This window comes from Lynx canadensis, chromosome B2 (assembly GCF_007474595.2).
Source record: "Lynx canadensis isolate LIC74 chromosome B2, mLynCan4.pri.v2, whole genome shotgun sequence".
Taxonomy (NCBI): domain Eukaryota; kingdom Metazoa; phylum Chordata; class Mammalia; order Carnivora; family Felidae; genus Lynx; species Lynx canadensis.
Window position 1 is genome coordinate 36,520,615 of NC_044307.1, and position 18,632 is coordinate 36,539,246.

General features: G+C 56.5%; 1 protein-coding gene across 1 annotated transcript in view; it reads right to left on the reverse strand.

The window, feature by feature from the left end:
* MDGA1 (MAM domain containing glycosylphosphatidylinositol anchor 1) overlaps positions 1 to 16,438 on the reverse strand; it is a 60,275-nt gene extending 43,837 nt beyond the window's left edge. The window contains exon 1 of the mRNA XM_030315415.2: positions 16,199 to 16,438. Within this exon, the coding sequence (XP_030171275.1) occupies positions 16,199 to 16,265 (67 nt within the window). The 5' untranslated portion in view covers positions 16,266 to 16,438. The remainder of the gene's footprint in view (positions 1 to 16,198) is intronic.
* Positions 16,439 to 18,632: the final 2,194 nt, after the last annotated feature.

Sequence of the window (18,632 nt, forward strand, 5' to 3'; positions counted from 1 at the left end):
GAGTCGCTGACACCTGGGTGCGAAGAACGTCTCTGGTTACTCCCCTCCCTGCGGGCACTGACCCAAGAAGGAAGGAAAGCAGTGGAGGGGGGTGGCTGTAGGACCACTTGGCTGACCCTTCCCAGAATCCTTGTCTCCTGTTGCCACGGTGCCACCTCTGCAGAGGCCGGGGTCCTGGCGGTGAGGGTGAGGTGGGGCCAAAGGAAAGCTACCTGGAAGAAAAGGAGCTAGCCTGTTCATGGGGTCCCTCTGGAAAAGGGGGCTGCAGAGGCGTCAGTACTGAGACCCTGTCACCAGGGCCACCCTCAGGTGGAAGGGAGAAGTGATTCTCAGGAGGAAGTGAGAGAGACTGAGCAGAGATGGGGGGGGCGGGGTGACAGAAGTATGTGGAAGAGGGGGAAACTGAGGCACACGAGGCGGCCTGGCACCTGCAAGGACTGGATACTCAATAGTACTAGCCCAGTGCCCGGCAAACTGTAGGCACTTAATGAATGTCAGTCAGAGCTGTCATTATCGTAAGTGCTCAAAAGAGTCTTCCTGGGCAGGACAGCAGTGAGCCCCAGTTCGCTCAGACCAGGTTCGAAGCCTGAGCACTGCGCCAGGAAGATGCGCTTGGGACTCCCGTGGAGAGGGGCTCTCCGCCCTGCACAGCAGCTTTTCCAAAGTCTCAGCTCCCCTCAGAGCCTGAGCGGCTCTGTTCCCGCAAGGCTGGCTGGGGGGGGGGCTTCGGGAGAAGAATAGACCCTCCTGCCACTCAGCCCAGCTGGGGCCACTGTCCATGGGCCCGGCCCAGCCCCCATCCTGGCACGGGCGCAGCGGGTGAGCGCACGCCTGGCACAGGCCCCAGTGCCTGGGAGAGAGGCTCCGAGCAGGCGGCTTTGTATTTTGTGAAAACCAAATCCACAACTGAGCTCTCCAGCCAAGCAGGGCCTGCTGGGAAGGCTGGCGGGCCTCTCTTCCCGTCCCCCTGCTGGGGCCCACCCTCCCCTCCTCAGCCCCCACCCCAGGAACCATGGGGAGCACCAGCTGCCACCCCGGCTGGCATGGGGGGCTGAGGGGGATGGGCCCGGGCCCAGCGCTTAGTGAGCCAGGGTTCACCCCTCCCACCCTGACCCCCTTCCTGCCTAGAATAAATTGGAATACAAATCAGAAGGAAACGCTTTCCTCTGTTTGAACAAATTGCTATGGATTCCTCCCTGTCTCAGGTCAGGGCTCGCAATGGGGGATATTTTCACTCGCCGACTGCTAATAGACTCAGGAGAAGCTGCTGGATCGATGGAGGCCGGGGAAAATTAGCCAGGAGCTCCAGGCCAGCCTCGGCCTGCCCCTGGCCCCCACTTCAGGTCTCCTAGAAGCGGGGTGGGGGGAGGTGAGCCATAACCCAGGCTGGATATAAGCGCTGAGCTGGCGGCCCAGAGTGCTGGATGCCTGCTCCTGCCCCCTGCCTGGGAGCCAAGGGCTGCCTGGAGAGGCAGAGGGATAAAGGTAGACCCAGAGAAGGCCCCCGAAAGAGGTCAGCAGTCTCCCCACATGTACACATCTGGTCCCCTGTACGCAGGCTCTTCTGTACATCACCATCACTTTCAGCACATGTATGCCCTGGTGTATTTACGGCTACACAAAAAATACATGTAAAGTGCACGTGCACAGGGTAGAGAGAACGGGGGGGGGGGTGTATTTTAGCTCCTATCAAGGTACCCAGTGGGAGCAGTTTATCTCATGCCAATGGTCCTACACACACACACACACACACACTGATTACCAGCACACAGAACTACCTCCCCTTTTGCCTCTCAGCCTGGCTCTCTAGAGCCACTCCTTACACCTGCCCCAGCTCCAACAGAATGAGGGGGAGCAGACTGGGAGGCACGCATTCCACCCCTGCCCTGGACAGCCTCACAGCCTCTGCTCCTTCAGCTCCAGAAAAAGGGAGTGAGGCAGTCAGGGATGTTGATGCTTCGGGCACATCAGGGCATCCTGCAGGACTGAACCCTCCCAGCATTGCCCGAGGTCACTGTGGCAGTAGGCAGTGCCAGGGGCCATGGCTGTATGGGAGAGCTAGAGGAGGCAGGACGGGAGAGCTCACTGTATGTCCCAGAAGGAGGTGGGATGTCTTGATCACAGGAAAGCCACTCATATCTCCTGCTGGCTGCCCTAGCCCATGTAAAGCCGCACAGGCACAATGCATGCACACACACACACACACGCTCCCTTCAGTACATCAGAGCCCAAGTCTGGCTTGGAAGGGATGCAGGAGAGAATGCTGTGTTCACTGGCAGGCAAAACCCATGCCACTAGCTTGGTGTGACTCTTGCCTCTGGCCACTGGTTTCTGCCTCTAAAAACTGAGCAGTTAGGGAAAGGTGACCTCTTAGCCCATTATCTTTGACCTTCCATGATTCCAGGCTGGGCTCCCTATTTGCTCTGTGGCATGAAGGCTTCTCTTGCTCCTTCTCGGCCTCAGGTTTCTCTCCCGACAAATGATCAGATTTGCCCTAAGATCCCTCCTGGCTCTGACTCTACAAGCCTGTGATTCTAGATCTTCTCTTTGTCTTGCTCTCTGCCGTATCCTCAGAGCTGAGAACAGTGTCTGACACATAGGGGATGCTCAGTAAATATCTGACTAATTAGTTAATCTCAGGTGGGTAGTGAAGAGACAAAAATTCGCAACAGGATGGAGGTGCTCTGATCTGGACCCATTAGACCCAGGGATGTTCAGGGGTACAGGCTAGTCTGCCCACGGGAGGAGGTTTGGTTCCTGGAGAAGGAGGTGGACAGAAAGCAATCTACTTTTTCACCCACACAGAATTCTGCCTGCGGAGAGCTAGTCTCAGAGACTGTCCCCACCTCTTTCTTAGTTTTGAATTCAGCAGGTGGGTAGCTAAAGATCATGCCTCTCGTGGCAATGCCCAAAAGACCTGTAGACTCTGAGTTTGTCCTCAGTGATCCCCCAACCCTGCCCTCCCCAAGTGTAAGGCCCCCTTCAATCCATCAGGGAGAGCCTGGACTCTATCAGGAAGGTCTTGGGGAAATCGATGTGCTGGGGTTCTGGTCACAAAATCCTAGGAAGTAAATGAGCAGCTCACAGGTCTGACGGCCGCAAGGGAGAGTTTTTATCCCGGAGTCAGGGCTTATACATGCATCTAGAAGACAAGACCTAAGAACAAAGAGCTCAGCAAAACAGGCTGGATCGGAAAAAGCAAGACCGATGGCTTAGGCAGGATGTCGTACAGCTGTTGGTGCCTCCCCTCTCTGCACCACATCCTCTCCCCTGACCACCTCATTGCACACTGGCCAGAACCTGCTTCTCTCTGCCTGAGGCCATCTCTGGCCACTAGAGCTTACATTCCATGCCTACTGGGCTAGAAGTACCAGGAAATTAATACCCCCAGGAGCAGCCTTCAACCAACACAGATAGGAGTTGGTGTATACATGCCCCGGCTCCTTCACCATGGTGGGAGAGTGTTTTACATGGTGTCCCAGAGGTCCCCAATGGGACACAGTAGTGACTGGCTTGACGGTGCACCTTTTATGGGTTCCCTGTGCTTCCCTGTCTTACATCTCCATTTCCCTACAGAGTTTTCCAAGCTCACCTGCCAAATAAACTACCTCACTTGGCTCCTTATCTCGGCATCTGCTTCTGGGGAGCCCAAACTAAGCCCAAGCCAATCCTGATCATCATGGTGTCCACTATTAAATCTCTCACATGGGGTGCCTGGGTGGCGCAGTCGGTTAAGCGTCCGACTTCAGCCAGGTCACGATCTCGTGGTCCGTGAGTTCGAGCCCCGAGTCAGGCTCTGGGCTGATGGCTCGGAGCCTGGAGCCTGTTTCCGATTCTGTGTCTCCCTCTCTCTCTGCCCCTCCCCCGTTCATGCTCTGTCTCTCTCTGTCCCAAAAATAAATACACGTTGAAAAAAAAAATTTTTTTTAATAAATAAATAAATAAATCTCTCACATGGCCACAACCCAGGACCCTCATACTGCTTAACAATCACACCCACCAACATCACATAACCTACCATGCTTCCCTACCTCCACCCATGACTTCCTTGGAAACTTCCTTGCATGAATACCAACACTTCAAGATCCAACTCATCTGATCAACCAACCTGGGCCACTGGAGAAAGGCTTGAGGGCTGCCAGGTACTCCCAGAACAACCTTCTGGTAACATAGACCATGCTTCTGCTGGCTAACTTGTCAATAACTCTAAGGTGAGACTCAGGCAGTGTGACAGAGATGTTGGGCCTGGTGGGGACTGGCAGCAAACTCCAGTTCACATTGCCAAGCCAACTGCTTCCTCTACCCACAAGGGGGGGGCCTCCCTGACATTTCCATTAAGGACTTCTAACATCTAAGCAGGAGCCCTGGACCCAGAATGAGCCTCAGATCCTATAGTCCAGATGCAATGAGGCCTGGGAATGAGACATAGCCTTCACAGGGGTGAGGGGAGAATTATAAAGGTGTGAACACAAAAAAGTTTGTAAGTACCATGTAGACATGTCCTGGCTTCTCCTTGAACCTACGAAGTGATACTGGAGAATGAGAAAGATTCAGCTGTAGAGTCCCTTGACATGGCTTTTCACTTCAGCTTTGACACCTAATTGCTGTGTGACCTTGGCAAGCCACTTACCTTCACTGGTCTGTTTCTTCTTGCACTGAATCTCGAAGATCTGCTTCTGGGTCACTACTTAAGGCAACTGCCTGGCAGATGAGCTCACTCCTTGCCACACCTTGAGACCCCATCTCATGGCCTTTCCTCTGTCTACTCTGTGGCCTTATTCCAGAAAGGAGAGTAAAGCCAGGCCTTGCCACCTCCAGCTTGCCTTGTGGGCTTATGTACTTTACCGGAAGTTAAAGTGACCTCCCCCAAGGTCCCTCTGCATTTTACTGAAATGCCAGAACCAAACACAGGTAGATGGGGCCACCAGAATCCAGCTCCCTACCTCTACCCTCCTGATGTCCCTCTCAGACATGGGAAAAGGTGCCTTCATTAAAAGTTCCTTAAGAATCACATAGGGAAATCACATAGGAAAGTCTCAGGGCCAAAGAGATGTTCAAGTTCAGCTCAAAGGCCTCAGCTCCCGAATCTTTCTGATAAGAGATTATGTTAAGGTGAGTGGAAAATAGGGTCAGACAATGAGAAGTTTCCAGCAACAAGGACCAGAGACACTGAGCAAACAGCAAATGGAGTAGCCTGGTCTCAGATGGGTGTGGGCCTGAGAGGGAGAAAATGAGCTAGATCATCACCTCTACAGCACTCTCCAGTCCCTGGCTTCTAGTATGGACCTTCAGTTTCTGGTCTAAAAATCCACAGCGCCCTCCTGGTGGCTGTGAGCAAAAAGAGCTACCTGCTAGTGGAAAGGGGTATCGGCCAGCAGAAATGAACAACCTCAGGCAAGTGTGAATGGTGCCGGGGTGGGGAGGAAGGAACAAGAGCACTGGAAGATACAGGGCACCCGGGTGGCTCCGTCACTTAGGCATCTGACACTTGATTTCGGCTCAGGGCATAATCTCACCATTCATGAGTTCAAGCCCCGCGTCAGGCTTTGCACTGACAGCACGGAGCCTGCTTGGGATTCTCTCTCTTTCCCTCTCTCTCTATCTGCCCCTCCTTTGCTTGTGCGCGCGCTCTCTCTCTCTTCCTCAAAATAAATAAATAAACTTAAAAAAAAAAGGAGCACTGGCAGATGGGAAAATAGACCCCTCATGAATGTCTGGGTGACCCTAAGCAAGTCTCCTCCCTATGTCTCTCCTCCCTATGTCTCTTCTGGGCATCCTCAGAGCAGCCAGAGCCCCTGAGCTAGGCTGGCAGGGAGGGGTGAGAGCAGCGCTGACATCCATCTAAATCCTCTCTCATTTCAAGAAATGCCAACTGGCCCCAAGGTAGGGATTTGTGGTAAAGACTACTCATTACCTACCCAATACCCATTCTCCACTTCTTTCTAACGTAACCTGATATTTTCCTAGGTGACAATGTGCCCATCTAAAAGACTACATGTCTCAGCGTCCCTTGCAGCTAAGAATAGCCAATGGGATGCAAGCAGAAGTCATCGGGAGGGGGCTTCTGGAAAAGCTCTTTAATAGAAGCTGACTCAGCTGGCAGGTCCACCCTTTTAAATGTTCCTCCTTTCCTCCTGCCTGGAATGTGTCACGATGGCTGAGCCCCAGCAGCCCTTTGGCGACTTGGAAGCAAAATGCTCTAAGGCTGGAGTTCTTTATGCTGAACATATATGTGTGTGTGTGTGTGTGTGTGTGTGTGTGTGTCTGTGCGCGCGCGCGCACGCGCGTGCGCATACACACACACTGATGCCTGGTTCCTACTCCCAGACGTTCTGATTTAACTGGTATGAGGTATGACCTAGGCATCAGGATTTTTAAGCACCCAACCTGGTAATTCTAACACGTGGCAGAGTTTGAGAAGCACCATTGTAAAGAGAGCAGAGCAGTAAGATGGAAAGAGAATGGATCTCCATTGACCAGGAAGTCACCATAGCAGTCATGGATAGTCTACCTCTCGACTTAAGAAAATCAGCTTTAATTTGTTGGCGGCTCTGTAGTCAAGTCTTTGTTTCTAGCAACAGAATGTGATGTCTATCTGATATAAGACTGAGGGTCCTCAGCCAACCCATCCTCCACAACACAGGCTGGGGAACAAAAAATGGCCAGATACTTCCTTCAGGAACCTCACATGTGGGGCAGCAGGCAGACCCTAGACTTTGCACTGGGCAGGCTTGAGTGCAAATCCTTACTCCACTACCTGCTAACCCTACAGCCTTGGGCAAATCACTCAAGCTTCTCCAAAATGAGGGCTTTGGAAAGGACTGCACTCTCCTGCTCCACTGTGAGCTCCCCGGGGGCAGGTGTCCTTCACCCCTGCAGCCACGGCACCCACTACCCTTCCAGACACTCGGCAGATAGATATTCATTAAATATTTGCTTGGTTTACACTGAATTGCTGTGATGTGGTCCAGCTCTGAAATTTTCATTTTTCTCTAAACCAAAAAGAGAAAAGAATAAACAAAAGGGCAACGTTTCAACATGGTAACAGAATTTACCTACTGAAAATCAATGAAAACAGCATTTCTGGGGCAGTTTCTTTCAGGCTCTCTAGGTTCCGGACTGGAAATCCCGTGGTCAGAAGCAGAGGGAGGGGCCAGTCTCCCAAAGATCATGACCTGCACTTGCCAGTTAGAACTCTTAAACTAGAAAGCTTCCCTGCTCCTAATTTACAGAATAATAAGCATAGGGTTTTTTTTTTTTTAAACCCCAGGGTCCAGAGCTTGGCTGAAACAAAGCTTGGGTGGTGACCTAGAAAACCCAGAAATGCCCTCAGAAAGCCCAGGGGAAGAAGACATCTGTTTGGGCCTGACTCATTCGGATGCGCTGTCTGCACCAGCTGTGCCCGAGAATCGAATGGAGAGCTCTTACAACCACAGCTGCCTTGATGCCACCTGCAGAGTTTCTGATTCAGGAGGTCTGGGGTGGAGCCGGGCATCTGTCGTTGAAAAAGCTCTCCAGGTGGTTCTGCCATGCCCCTGGGGTTGAGAACCACTTCTCCACGCAGCTTCCAGCCCTCCAGAGAATCAAAGTCTATTTCAGCAGAGTTTCTTGGACTGGAAAGGAACCCAGAAGAGCGCGGGGTGGAATCTCCAAACCTGGCCAAGCAGCGTCCTCGTGCCTGCCCAGGTCACCACCCACTGACCCAGATCGCCCACCCCTGCAGCCCAGCTTCCCACAGGCGGAAGGCCAGGCAAGGGGAGCAGGAATTGCCGTTCAGGCCCTCCCTGGCCCGCCACGTTTCTCAAAAGCGCAGCCCGCACCTCCTGCTTCAACAGGCCACCCACACCCGGGGCTCCCTACCATCTGCCTGCCACCCCCTCTGCTCTCGCGAAACAGAGTCCCCAGAGTTCGCCTGAGAGCTTGCAAAGCATTATCACTGTCGGGCTTCTCTGGAATCCTAAGAGGCGGGCATGCCTAAACCGGCCTTCCAGATGGGGAAACCGAGGCTCGGAGGTGAGGCTACTGGGCCACAGCCCCTCACAGGCAGCAAGCCACCTACTTGGCCCTCCATCCCAAGTCTGCCGCTTGAGCCTAACCTCCTTCCTGGTTGCCCTTGCTATCCAAAGAGCGACTGGACCAGCAGCATGGGCATCACCCCGAGGAGTTCGTTACAAATGCAGAATCTCAGCCTAGCCCCAGACCCACTGAATCAGCATCTGAGGTTTCCCCAAGTCCCCAGAGGATCTCGAGGAGCCCTGCTGCCTCTCTGCCAACCTCCTAGTCTCCAGATGGCCCTTACTCTGTCTCCTCCTCCACCTTAGATGGCCCTTCCTCCCACAGACCCCGGCCCTTCTCCTGGCTTTCTGATCCCTGTCCCCTCTTAGGTCTCCTTCTTCCTCCCTGATGCCTTCTACTCTGTCTCCTCTCACTCCCTCCACCCCCAGGGTGCTGGCCTCAGCCCAGTGCCCCTCACTCTACTCTCTCTTCCCTGGCAATTTCAGTCCACTCATGATTTCAACCCACATTGTTCTGTGCACGTGTGCACATCTGCCTCTTTCAGAATGCTCTCTCTCCTGAGCATGAACACTCGTGTGCACTTACCCCACCACCAGGGCTCCCACACATCCCACACCAGAATCCCACAAAGTTCAAAACTGCACAGGCGTCGTCATTAGAATAAAGCGATGTGTTGAGGCCTGGCTGAGTGCCGAGCGCAGTGCCCAGGGCTCCCCAGCACGGTCTCATGGCGTGCTTATCACAAACCCGTGCGGTGGGCTCGACTACCCACCGCAGTTTACTACTGTCGGCAGTAAACATTCCGACAAATGGAAAAGCCATGCCTGAGAAAGCTGATGTAACCTTCCAGGCTCTCGTGGTCGGTGCCGGGCAGAGCTGGGGTTCGGCCCTGGTTTCTTACCCCGAATTCCAAGCTCTTAACTACGTCACGCCGTTGTCCTAAACCTGCCTGACTTCTGTGGCCTTTGCTCTGCCGTTGTGTGCCAAACCTCAGAGCCATTTTCAGCCCCAGCTCTTGCCTGTGCTCTTCCTGAAGCCCTTTTGGACCCTAATGATTGTACAGTCTCATTTCTTGCGTTTTCCGACAATCTCTAACCGGACCCCTTCCCCCACGCCCAACCCCCTACAGTCTATTCTCCACATGGCAGCGAGAGGGATTCTATTAAAAAGGCGTCAACTCATGTCTCTCTCTTGCTCAAAAGCCTCCCATGGCTCCCCCACGCCTCTCAGAATACAAGCCAACATCCTTACATAGCCTTCAAGACTGCAAACAACCAGGCCCCACTAACTCTCTCGCGCCACCTCCTCCCCCCGGCCCCCGCATCGCTCACTTTGCTCCAGCCATACTGGACTCCTCGTTGTTGCTAAACAGGCCAGGCAGGCTCCTACTCCAGGGCCTTTGCACTGGTTAATCTCCTGCCTGGAATATACTTCCTGCAGATATCCACTGGGCTTCCTCCCTCTGCATCTTCAGCTCTCTGTCCTGGCGGCACCTATACAAGGAAGCCTCCCAGCCACTGTATGTGAACTTGAACCACAGTCTACCCCTCCTTGTCCCTTTAGCTCCTCTCCCCTTTTTCATCGAACCCATCACCATAGGATGCATTTTATACTTGTTTACTGTTTACTGTCTGTCTCCCCTCAGCGTGAATGCAAACTCTAAGAGAGTAAGAGCTTATTTCTCTCGCCAGATATCTCGTGTTCCATACAGAGCCTTTACTCCCTGTGGTTCTTGTACCTGAGACCTCCTGTCCATTCTCACAGCCACCACCCTGGATGGAGTTCTCCCTATGAATTCCCCAGACAACCGCGGAATCTCCCAACCAGTCTCCCTCCTCCTGACCGTATATACCCTCTTCAAAACACACAGCTGCACAGCAGTCTGAAATATGGCTGACATCAACCCATTTCTCTGCTCAGGACCTTCCTGACAGCTTCTCCCAGACCCAGAATTCCAGCCTCCTACACCCAAACACAGGCTCCGAAATCCGATATGGGTTTGAGCCCAGCTCCAGCACTTGGACAGGTGACTTCATCTTTCTGAGCCCTCACTTTTTTGGTAAAATGGCTGAAAATGACTCACTCCAAGGGTTGTAGTGACCGCATGTTTGTAGTGAGTGCACGTTTGTGATCTCAGCCCAGGCAGTAAACATTAGCCATTGTTATGATTGTTCCTTTGCTGTGCCAACTCTAAGTGCCCATTCTTTTTCAACCGATGTTCCAGCCCGACGGAACAACTCATTACTCCCTGCACAGACCAGGTTCTTTACCCTCCATGCCTTTGCCACAGTGAGCCCTCCATCTGTGATGTTCTCCTCAGCCCTTACTTCTATTCATCGAGCCAGTTGAAACGCCCCCTTCACAAGACCTTGGAAGTAACTTCCTAACCCTTTGAATTCCCTCAGTCCTTTATCTGCCCTTGCCACATGGCATTTACCAAGATCTTCAGGAACCATCTTGTGTGTAACTCCTCTCCCCTTCTCCTTGAGGGAGGAAACCCCATCTTTCCTACCTCCAAATCAGAAGGTCCCCAGCGATGGAGCCTCGTGGCCACTTCTTACCAGCTGTGTAACCTTGAGCAGGTCACTTAAGTGTCTGTCTCCTCTTCTCTTAAATGCGGACAATAGGACATGCTATGCTAACCTCTCAGAACCTTACGGGAATCAGAGGCATACGAGCACTGGGTAAAGGCACATGACACTTACTCCCTATGAGGGATTGTTGTAATAACCAATGATTCTCTCGAAAAGAGTCATTCTTCTTTGCATAAAGGGACACCTGAAAGAACCATCACCAAATGCAGGGTGGGATATCAAGTGAGCTTTACTTTCTTCCTTATAATTTTTTGTATTCTCTGATTGTTTTGCAAAGAGCACGTGTTACTCATTGACTGCGGGGGTGGGGGTGGGGGTAACAATTCCATTGTTTAAAAAAGATTCCTCTGCTATTAAGCATTGGTCTCGACTCCTGTATCGGCATTCAAATGCAGTAGGGTCCCTTAATACCTAGTTCCTGCCATGGGCAGATTGTGTGCCTGCAAAGCAGAGTGTTCTGAGAAGGGGAGGAAGATGAAGAACAGGGGCCACACCCCAGGTTCACAAAGAGGCAGCGCTGTGACGGATACAGTCCCAGCTCTGCACACCGCCCCACCTGGGCAGGATCCCACAGAGCTGAGTCCTACTGCCGAGCTCTCTTGCGGCATGGGGCGCAGCAAGTGTGGCTTTGGCCACAGGCAAATGCCCTGGGACAGGGGGTTGGGTATGTGGGAGGTGGAGGTGGCCTGGAGCATCAGAAGGCCTTAAGGAGCTCCCGTAGACCCCGGGCTGAGGAACTGGAATAACTCATCCCACCGGGAGGCTTGAGGCCCAGGGAGCCCAGAAAAGGCAATGTGGTGGCCAAGCCCTCCCCCTGCTGGCCACATCTGGAGTGGCAGTGCCAGCAGCATCAGGTACAGTCCTTGGGCAGCTACGCAGCTCCCTGCACCTGGGGCCTGGTCAGGCTCAGGTGTCCAGCAGCAGGTAGGGGGCAGGGCAATGTCCTGCCAGGACTGAGAGGCCCAAGGTCCTCTCTCCCAGGCCCCTTGCCTTTGTGGGGTGCAGCACTGCCTGACCCAACATGGAGATGGAAGACAAGAGTGGGGGAGAAGAAAGGCAGAGAAGTGATGAGGAAGGAGGAAGGGAGAAGGTGGCAGAGAGGGGTCCTTCACACTTCAGCCTGTCTCACTACTCCCAGGCCCACCCGTGCCTCCTGGGCAGCTAGAGACGCTGGGGCTGCTACCACTGCCCGGATTTCCACCCCCGCCCCCAGGTATTGATTTCCTGCATCGTTCATTTGCCGGGCCTTGGCGGTCGTGATTAGCTCCTTCCATTCTCCCTCCGGAGCACTCCCCCCCACCCTCCCCCCCGCCAACAGCTGCCCCCCCCCCCGCCCCGTTCCTCCCTGTTCTAGCAAAGCAGAGCTAATACCAGGCTCTAAAGGAAGCTTTGCCGCCCGGCCCCAGCAACTCACAGCCAAGCCTGGCCAATTACAAGTGGGCCCCTGGCATGTCCCCAGCACACTCCCTCAAGGGTGCTTTCCTGGCTAATAAAATCCTCTCTAACCACCCCCTCACCAGGGCCCCACCACCACCCACGAAACACCGATTCCCTGCCTGCAGTGTAGGATGGGGCACCATGCAGATCTTGACCCTAAGTGGGGCTCTCCAGGCTCGCTACTGGACTTGGGGAGTCCTCAGGCTGGCTCAGGGGCCAACATCAACTTCAGCAGGGAAAGGTGGAGGGGGGTGGGAAGACAATGCTGGCAAGGCAAAGAAACCAGCCTGACTTGTGGGCACAAGGCTCCGTCTCTCTCTCATGCAGTTTCCACAACTGGGAAGGAAGAAGGAACAGAGGTTGGAACCTTCTTGAGGACATTTAGAAACCCCCAGAGCCTTCCATTAGCCCTAGGGGACCAGTTTTCTGATGGCATGCCTTCTCCAGGGGCAGGGTTAGATCTGGACAGCCAGACTCAAGACTTGTGGTAGAAACTCTAGGGAGAAATCCCAAGAGTGCCCACAGCCAGGATCAACACCCAGAAGATGGCACTGGGAGACACACGTCCTGACATTCTTTCTCTGCACCCCTCAGAGGAGGGAAAAAAAAACCTGACTTGGTGATAATTCTGTAAGCTATGTTGCTCTTGTCAAATTATTCAACATCTGTCTTCATGTTCCCACAAAAATTAGCATAGGATAGTAGTTTCTGATGACACCTTTGGTGAAATATTTTGACTTCCACCAGTAAGTTGCAAACAACCTGTCTTAAGGATAATGTCAATTCCTACTCCTGCATATTAAATAATCCAGAGGTTTGCTGTGTTTTTGTAAGGGAGTGGAATCCCACTGACCTGCCCTGGCCGGGCGTCCGGCAGCTACGGGGAGAAGCGGCAGCCAGGATGGAGGAGCGGGTGTTTTCTGATGCTTTCCACACACGGGATGCCCTTCCTCCATCATCTGGCTCCTGCCTTTGCCCAGGAGTAGGCCTCTGGGGCCAGCCCACCCCCCTGGCCGGCCAGCAAACAGACTGCAGAATCCACCACGGAGCACAACAAACTGGGCCAGGAGATTGGGAGGCAGGGAGGGAAGAGGGGATCAGCTCCAAATGGACCATCTGGTCCAGCACTGGGCTGCCGTAGCATCTGTGTCCCAAAGAAGGAGCGAAACCACCTGGCCAGACTGAGAGCGCCTCCCCAGCCCTGCTGCAGACAGCAGACCTCAGAGCCCGGCAACAGGACCCTCAGACGGAAGCAGCCAATAGGCTCTGGACACTTGCCCCCTACCAGCCTCAACAGAGACCCACAGCCCAAGCTAGACAGATCCTGCCGGCTTTGCCCTCCTGCTCTTCTGCCCTCTCGATTCAGCTTCTATGTTAATCTACCCCTCCCTCAGCCACGCAGGGCTAGGCAGAGGGGAAGGGGCCGGGTTCCCTCCGCAGGACACACTGTTTTCTTTTGTGCCTTGACTAAAACCGGCCTCTCCTCACTGCCAAGGCAGCACTGGGCTTTCAGCCTCTTCGCTCTCCTCCTCCCTGAGGTCTCCTACAGCTGCCAGTCTAGGACTCTGTGACTCTCCCTAAAGCAGAGACCCTCAGGGTGTGCCCCACTACCCTGCTGGAAAACATCCTAGACAGACTTCTTGGGGAGAAAGAATTTCAAAAAGCATTTCCTCAACCTCCCCCCACGCCCCGCCACCCGCAACCATGGCCCTTCATTCCTGCAGCAAACATTTGCCAAGCTCCTGCTGTGTGCCCGGCACCATGTTGGATGCCAGGATACAATGATGGACACAAGTGGCCATCTCTCACCCCTACACTCTACTCTTTCTCACGCTGCTTCATCTGCTTTAGGCAGAGAGGGAAACCAGGGTGGGGGGGTGGGCAGAAGAACTACGGTAGTACCATAGTTCCCCCTTCTGCTGTCTCTGGCCAAAGCTTCTAGCATCACAAAGAATTCAGCAGCCTCTTGCCATCCTCCTTCTCATACTAGATCTTAACCTCTTCCCCATCTATCCCAATAAAAATGCTTCACTCTGCAATTTCCCTGAGGCCCCAGCCTGCCCTGGAGCCAACACCTCAAAGGGAAGATGCAAAGACTCTCACCCTAGAGCCCTGGGGTTGGCCCCAGTACACCCAGCGCACCTTGGTTTGCTCTAAGTGGAGAGCAACAAAAAGTGAGATCCAGGCACATGAGGGAGGAGAAAATACAGAAAACGAGAGGCAGATAAGCCAATGGCTAAATCCTGGTCCCCTAGGACTCTGAAATCAGGGTCTACAGACACTGCTTCCATAGCCCCCACCCGACCCCAACCCTGCCCTTATTGCTGGGGTTTCCAGGCTAGGCTCAGAGGGGCTTCCCCAACATGGGCCCTGTGCAGCCCTGGAGAAGTCTGGAAAAGCTGGAGGGGACCAAGGAGAGGGATGACCAGGAGATAGTTCGCCAGATCTGCCCAAGGACACTTAGGGGGGAGGGGCAGAGTAGAGGACAGTAGGGAACAGTGAGGGTTCTCTGTCACCCTCAGAGCCCCTGGGGTGTGGTGAGGAGGTAAAGACCTCAGTGACATCCATCCTTAGGCCACCTCTTAAGGAGGCAGTGAAGCTACAAGAAAACCTTGGGGACAACGAAGAAAAAGAACCCCCCACACACACACCCCAGACCTCTGGTGTCTTCCTCTGCCCCCGGGGAGGCCTCTGGGGCTAGCTCAGTGGCCTCCTCCCCACAACCCAGCCTCTCTAGGTCCCTGCTACATTCTTCCTTCTTTTTTCCTCTTCTGGCCTATGTGAAGGGCCAGGCAGTAAGAGACACACAAACTAATTAAGAGCAGAGTTTGGCCAGATGCCTGGGCCGGCCTCCCCAGGGAATTATGCCCAAGCCAGCTAGCTGTGTAGAGCCAGGAGCATGTCACCTCCCAGACACCCCTCAGGACACCCCTGCCTCTCGCGAGGTACCAGGAGGCAACGCCAGCCACCCCCAGAAGGAAGCATTTAACATCTGCGCCCCAGGCTGGCGGCTGGGGGGACAATGTCTCTGCCTCCACACCAACAGAACAGGTCAAACTCTCCCCTGATCTGAAGATGAATAATTAGGCCCTGGACTCAGGATAGAGGGACGGGGAACCCTCCCACCCCACCTATACAATATTAAAAAGTGATCTGTGCAGACCATCCTGCAGTCAGAAGGCAGAGTAAGGGCCACTAGGCCCTGAGACTGTAAGGTCAGGGCACTGAAGCCTACTAGAACTCAGAAGGAGGGTCCCTGAGAGTGGTGAGCCCTGGGGTGATCCTGGACATTGATGCCTGCTCTCAGGACCTCTCCCCAGGAACACCCACGGGAGAGACAGGAGAAGGGGTAACCAGCCAGAGCCCCCTTAGCGCCGGAAGGCGAGGCGTAGGGACGCAGGAGCAAAGCTGCGTGGCAGGAGGCAGAGTTTGAACACGTAGCCCGATGGGTGCGTGCCGTGTTTGCGTTTCCTGGGGACGGTGGCTGAATGCGTCCGTGTATGCGCTCAGGGAGAAAGAAGGTGGGGCTGGGGTTTTGTAGCTGGGAACCGGGGATGGGAAGAACTGGCTCAGGCTAGATCCGAAAACGGATGCCGGGGTTTTAGGTGCCCAATCCAGGGGATGCTGGCACCCGCTCTGGCAGTCAAGAAGCGAGTAAAAGAAGCGAAGCCGCAGCGAGAGCGGGGAAGGCGAGCCCGCCGCCCCGCCGCCGTGCTGGCAGCCAGCTCACCCGCAAGCCGCGCGCAACTCCGGATCGTGCATCGCTCGGCTTGTACTCCGGAGGCCGAGCCAGGGTAGGACTAGGTTTCCGTGCAAGTCACTGCCCCAGGCTCGGGTTTGGGGTCAGTCGGGATCTCCCGAGCCCACTGGGTGCTCTCAAGGGTTTCGAGTCACTCCGGCCCCCGGCAAGGTTTGAGGAAGTGTGTGCCTCCCCCTGGCATCCCCGGCTTCACGCCAGACCCTACGACCCGTCTCCGTGCTCTGAAACGGCGAGCTCGATCTCCTCGCGCCCTGAAAAGGGCGGGGACCCGGGCATCCACTCCAGAGTCCGAGCCGGGGTCCCCACCAAACCCCGGCAGCGCGCACTTTGCGCCTCTTGCAAAGTTTCCGCGCGGTGCTAAGCCAGCGTGGAGCGGGACGCGGGATCTTACCGTAGACTCCTTGTCCCCGGCAGTGGAAGGGGATCAGCGCCAGAAGTAGAAGGCAGGTCACCTCCATCTTCACGGCCGGTGCTTCATCCCCGCGAGGCGGCGCAGCCCGAGAGGTGGCGGGGGGCGCATCCGCCGGGGCCCCGCGAAGCCCCCTGCGTCCCCCCTTTCCCCGAGAGGCGACAGAGGGGGCGGCGACGGAGACCAGGAGACTGAGGAGGCGGCGGTGGCTGCGGCGGCGACCCGGGTTTCTCCTCCGGCGGGGCCGCTGCCCGCGTGGGGACGCAGGGGGCGCTGGCCCGGCCCCGGGTGCCTTGGCGCGCCCGGCGCAGCAGCCAGCGCCCCGGCCCGAGGAGCCCGGCCGCCGACCTGCCCCGGGTCCCCAGGGCTGTGTGCTCCGTGTGCTGGGCGCCAGGGACCCCTCTGCGGCGGCAGGGGCTCTTCGATCCAACAGGCCACCGACGACTGACAAACTTGTCTTTTTCCCCGCCCAGGGGACGCCCCTCCGCGGAGTGGGGGCTGGAAGGCCCGGGCTTCGCTCGGGTTAATCCGCTGTCTCCAGTCCTGCGGCGGGTCCTGGGGTCTCAGCAGCCCGACCCAAGGGGGCCGGATTGGGCGCCCTCCCAAAGGCGAAGGAGCCCCGGCCCCGGCCCTCCTGAGCGGGGGAGAAGCGCTGGCTGGGCTCGGCCAAGGGGCGAGATCCACGGGTCCCCAGGTCCGCGAAGTTACCCGAGCCACCGAGGAGCCCCGGGGAGGAATCGCGCCCCGGCGCCCCGCGGGAATCAGGAGAGCAATTCCAGCCAAGAGAGACCCGGGAAAGCGGGGAAAGGAGGAAAGTTTGAGTCGTTTGAAAAATATTCGCGCTCTCGGCGAGGCCGGGGCTGCGGCGCGGGCGCCGCTCGCCGCCTCCGCTCGTCGCGCTTCGCTCCCGCCGTCTGGCCGCGGCCGTGGCGCTCCCGGTCTCGATGCTCTCCGGAGAGTGGGGCTGCGCCGCGCCCCAAGTTGGTCGTCCCCGCCCCCGCCCGGCGGCCTCGGCCAGCGGGGGCCCCGAGCGGGCGGGGCCGGGCCGGGCTCCCGGGCGCGGCGGCCGCTGGGCTCGGGGCCGCGGGAGCGCTCCGCTCGCTCGGCAACTTGAGCTTCGCTGTGCTGCTTTTTCCCCCCTCGGAGCTTTTCATTCCGCGCTCCCCCCGCCTCCCTCCCTCCCTCCCTTCCTCCTCCCTCCTCCTCGCGTCTCCTCGTTCGGTCTCTCGCTCTCCCACCCTTTGTCGCTCGTTCTCCTGTTTGATTCCCCTCCAGTTAAAAAAAGGAGCCAATTAAAGGCAGCCCAGCTCGCCCGGCCCAGCCTCTGTCCAATTTCCTCGCCTCCCCCAGGACCAATTAGAGAAAACAAAACAGGGCTGGGGGAAGCAGACTGCCTGCTTTCTCCTCTCTCTCTCTCTCTCTCTCTCTCTCTCTCTCTCTCTCTCTCTCTCTGCCCCTCCCCCTTCTTTCCCTCTCTCCGCCCCCCCACCCCCCCGGCAGGAAAATGTCAGAAAGCAGAAATGGATCCATCTATCCCGAGGACAGTGGCGGAGGGACGTGGGTTTCGGCGCGGGCTCTGCAGCCGCGCGCTCGCACGCTCTCACGCTCGCTCTTCGCCCGCCCTTGCACACCCAGACTGGCTGCCGAGCCGGGTACACCGATTCCAGTACGCTCGCGGGGCAAGCACGGCCGTTCGCCCCGGGGACCGAAGCCTGCGGGGCACTGCACACTTTGTAAATGTTTTGCACTTTTGGTGGTTGGAACTACAGCGGAGGTCGGAGGGAAAGGCCAAGGGCCCGCGTCTTTTGGGGTCCTGCAGGCGCGCGAGCCGGCCGCCTGCTGTCGGTCTGCAGGGCTGTCTGCGCGGCCCCGGAGTCCCTCCGCCCCTGGCCGAGCCCCCGCCCCTTTCCAGGCAGCCTCGGCCTCTCCCTGCGTAGGGCGTGGGGGCCACCGCCAGAGCAGCTGGCTGAGCCGGGGGCGGAGAGCGCACGCTTAGAGCTCCAGCCCTTGCCTCGGCCTACAGGTTGCCAACAGGTTTGTCCGCAGGACCCCGCCGCCGGAGCTCCCCGAGGCCACCCACATTCTCCCCGGCTTGCCCCTGTCTCTCCCCATCCTGCCTCTCCTTAGGACCTCAAGCGCCCCCAAGCGCCCCAGGGGCGCACTCTCTTCCGGCAGCCAAGCCCGGGGCCCCCTCCAGCTGCGGGCGTCAGACACTCCGGAACTCCGCTACCTCACCCCGCCCCCAAGAGCTGGGGTGGGGAGAGCGCTCCTCCCAAACGCCAGCAGGGAGGGGGCGTCGGCTGGGAAGCCGGGAGGGCTGCCTCCGCTGCGCCTCCGATCGCGTCCCCTTACCCCGGTCCTGCTAATCTCACCTGCTCCACCTGTCGCCGTTATTTATCTCGGCTTGTGCGCAAGG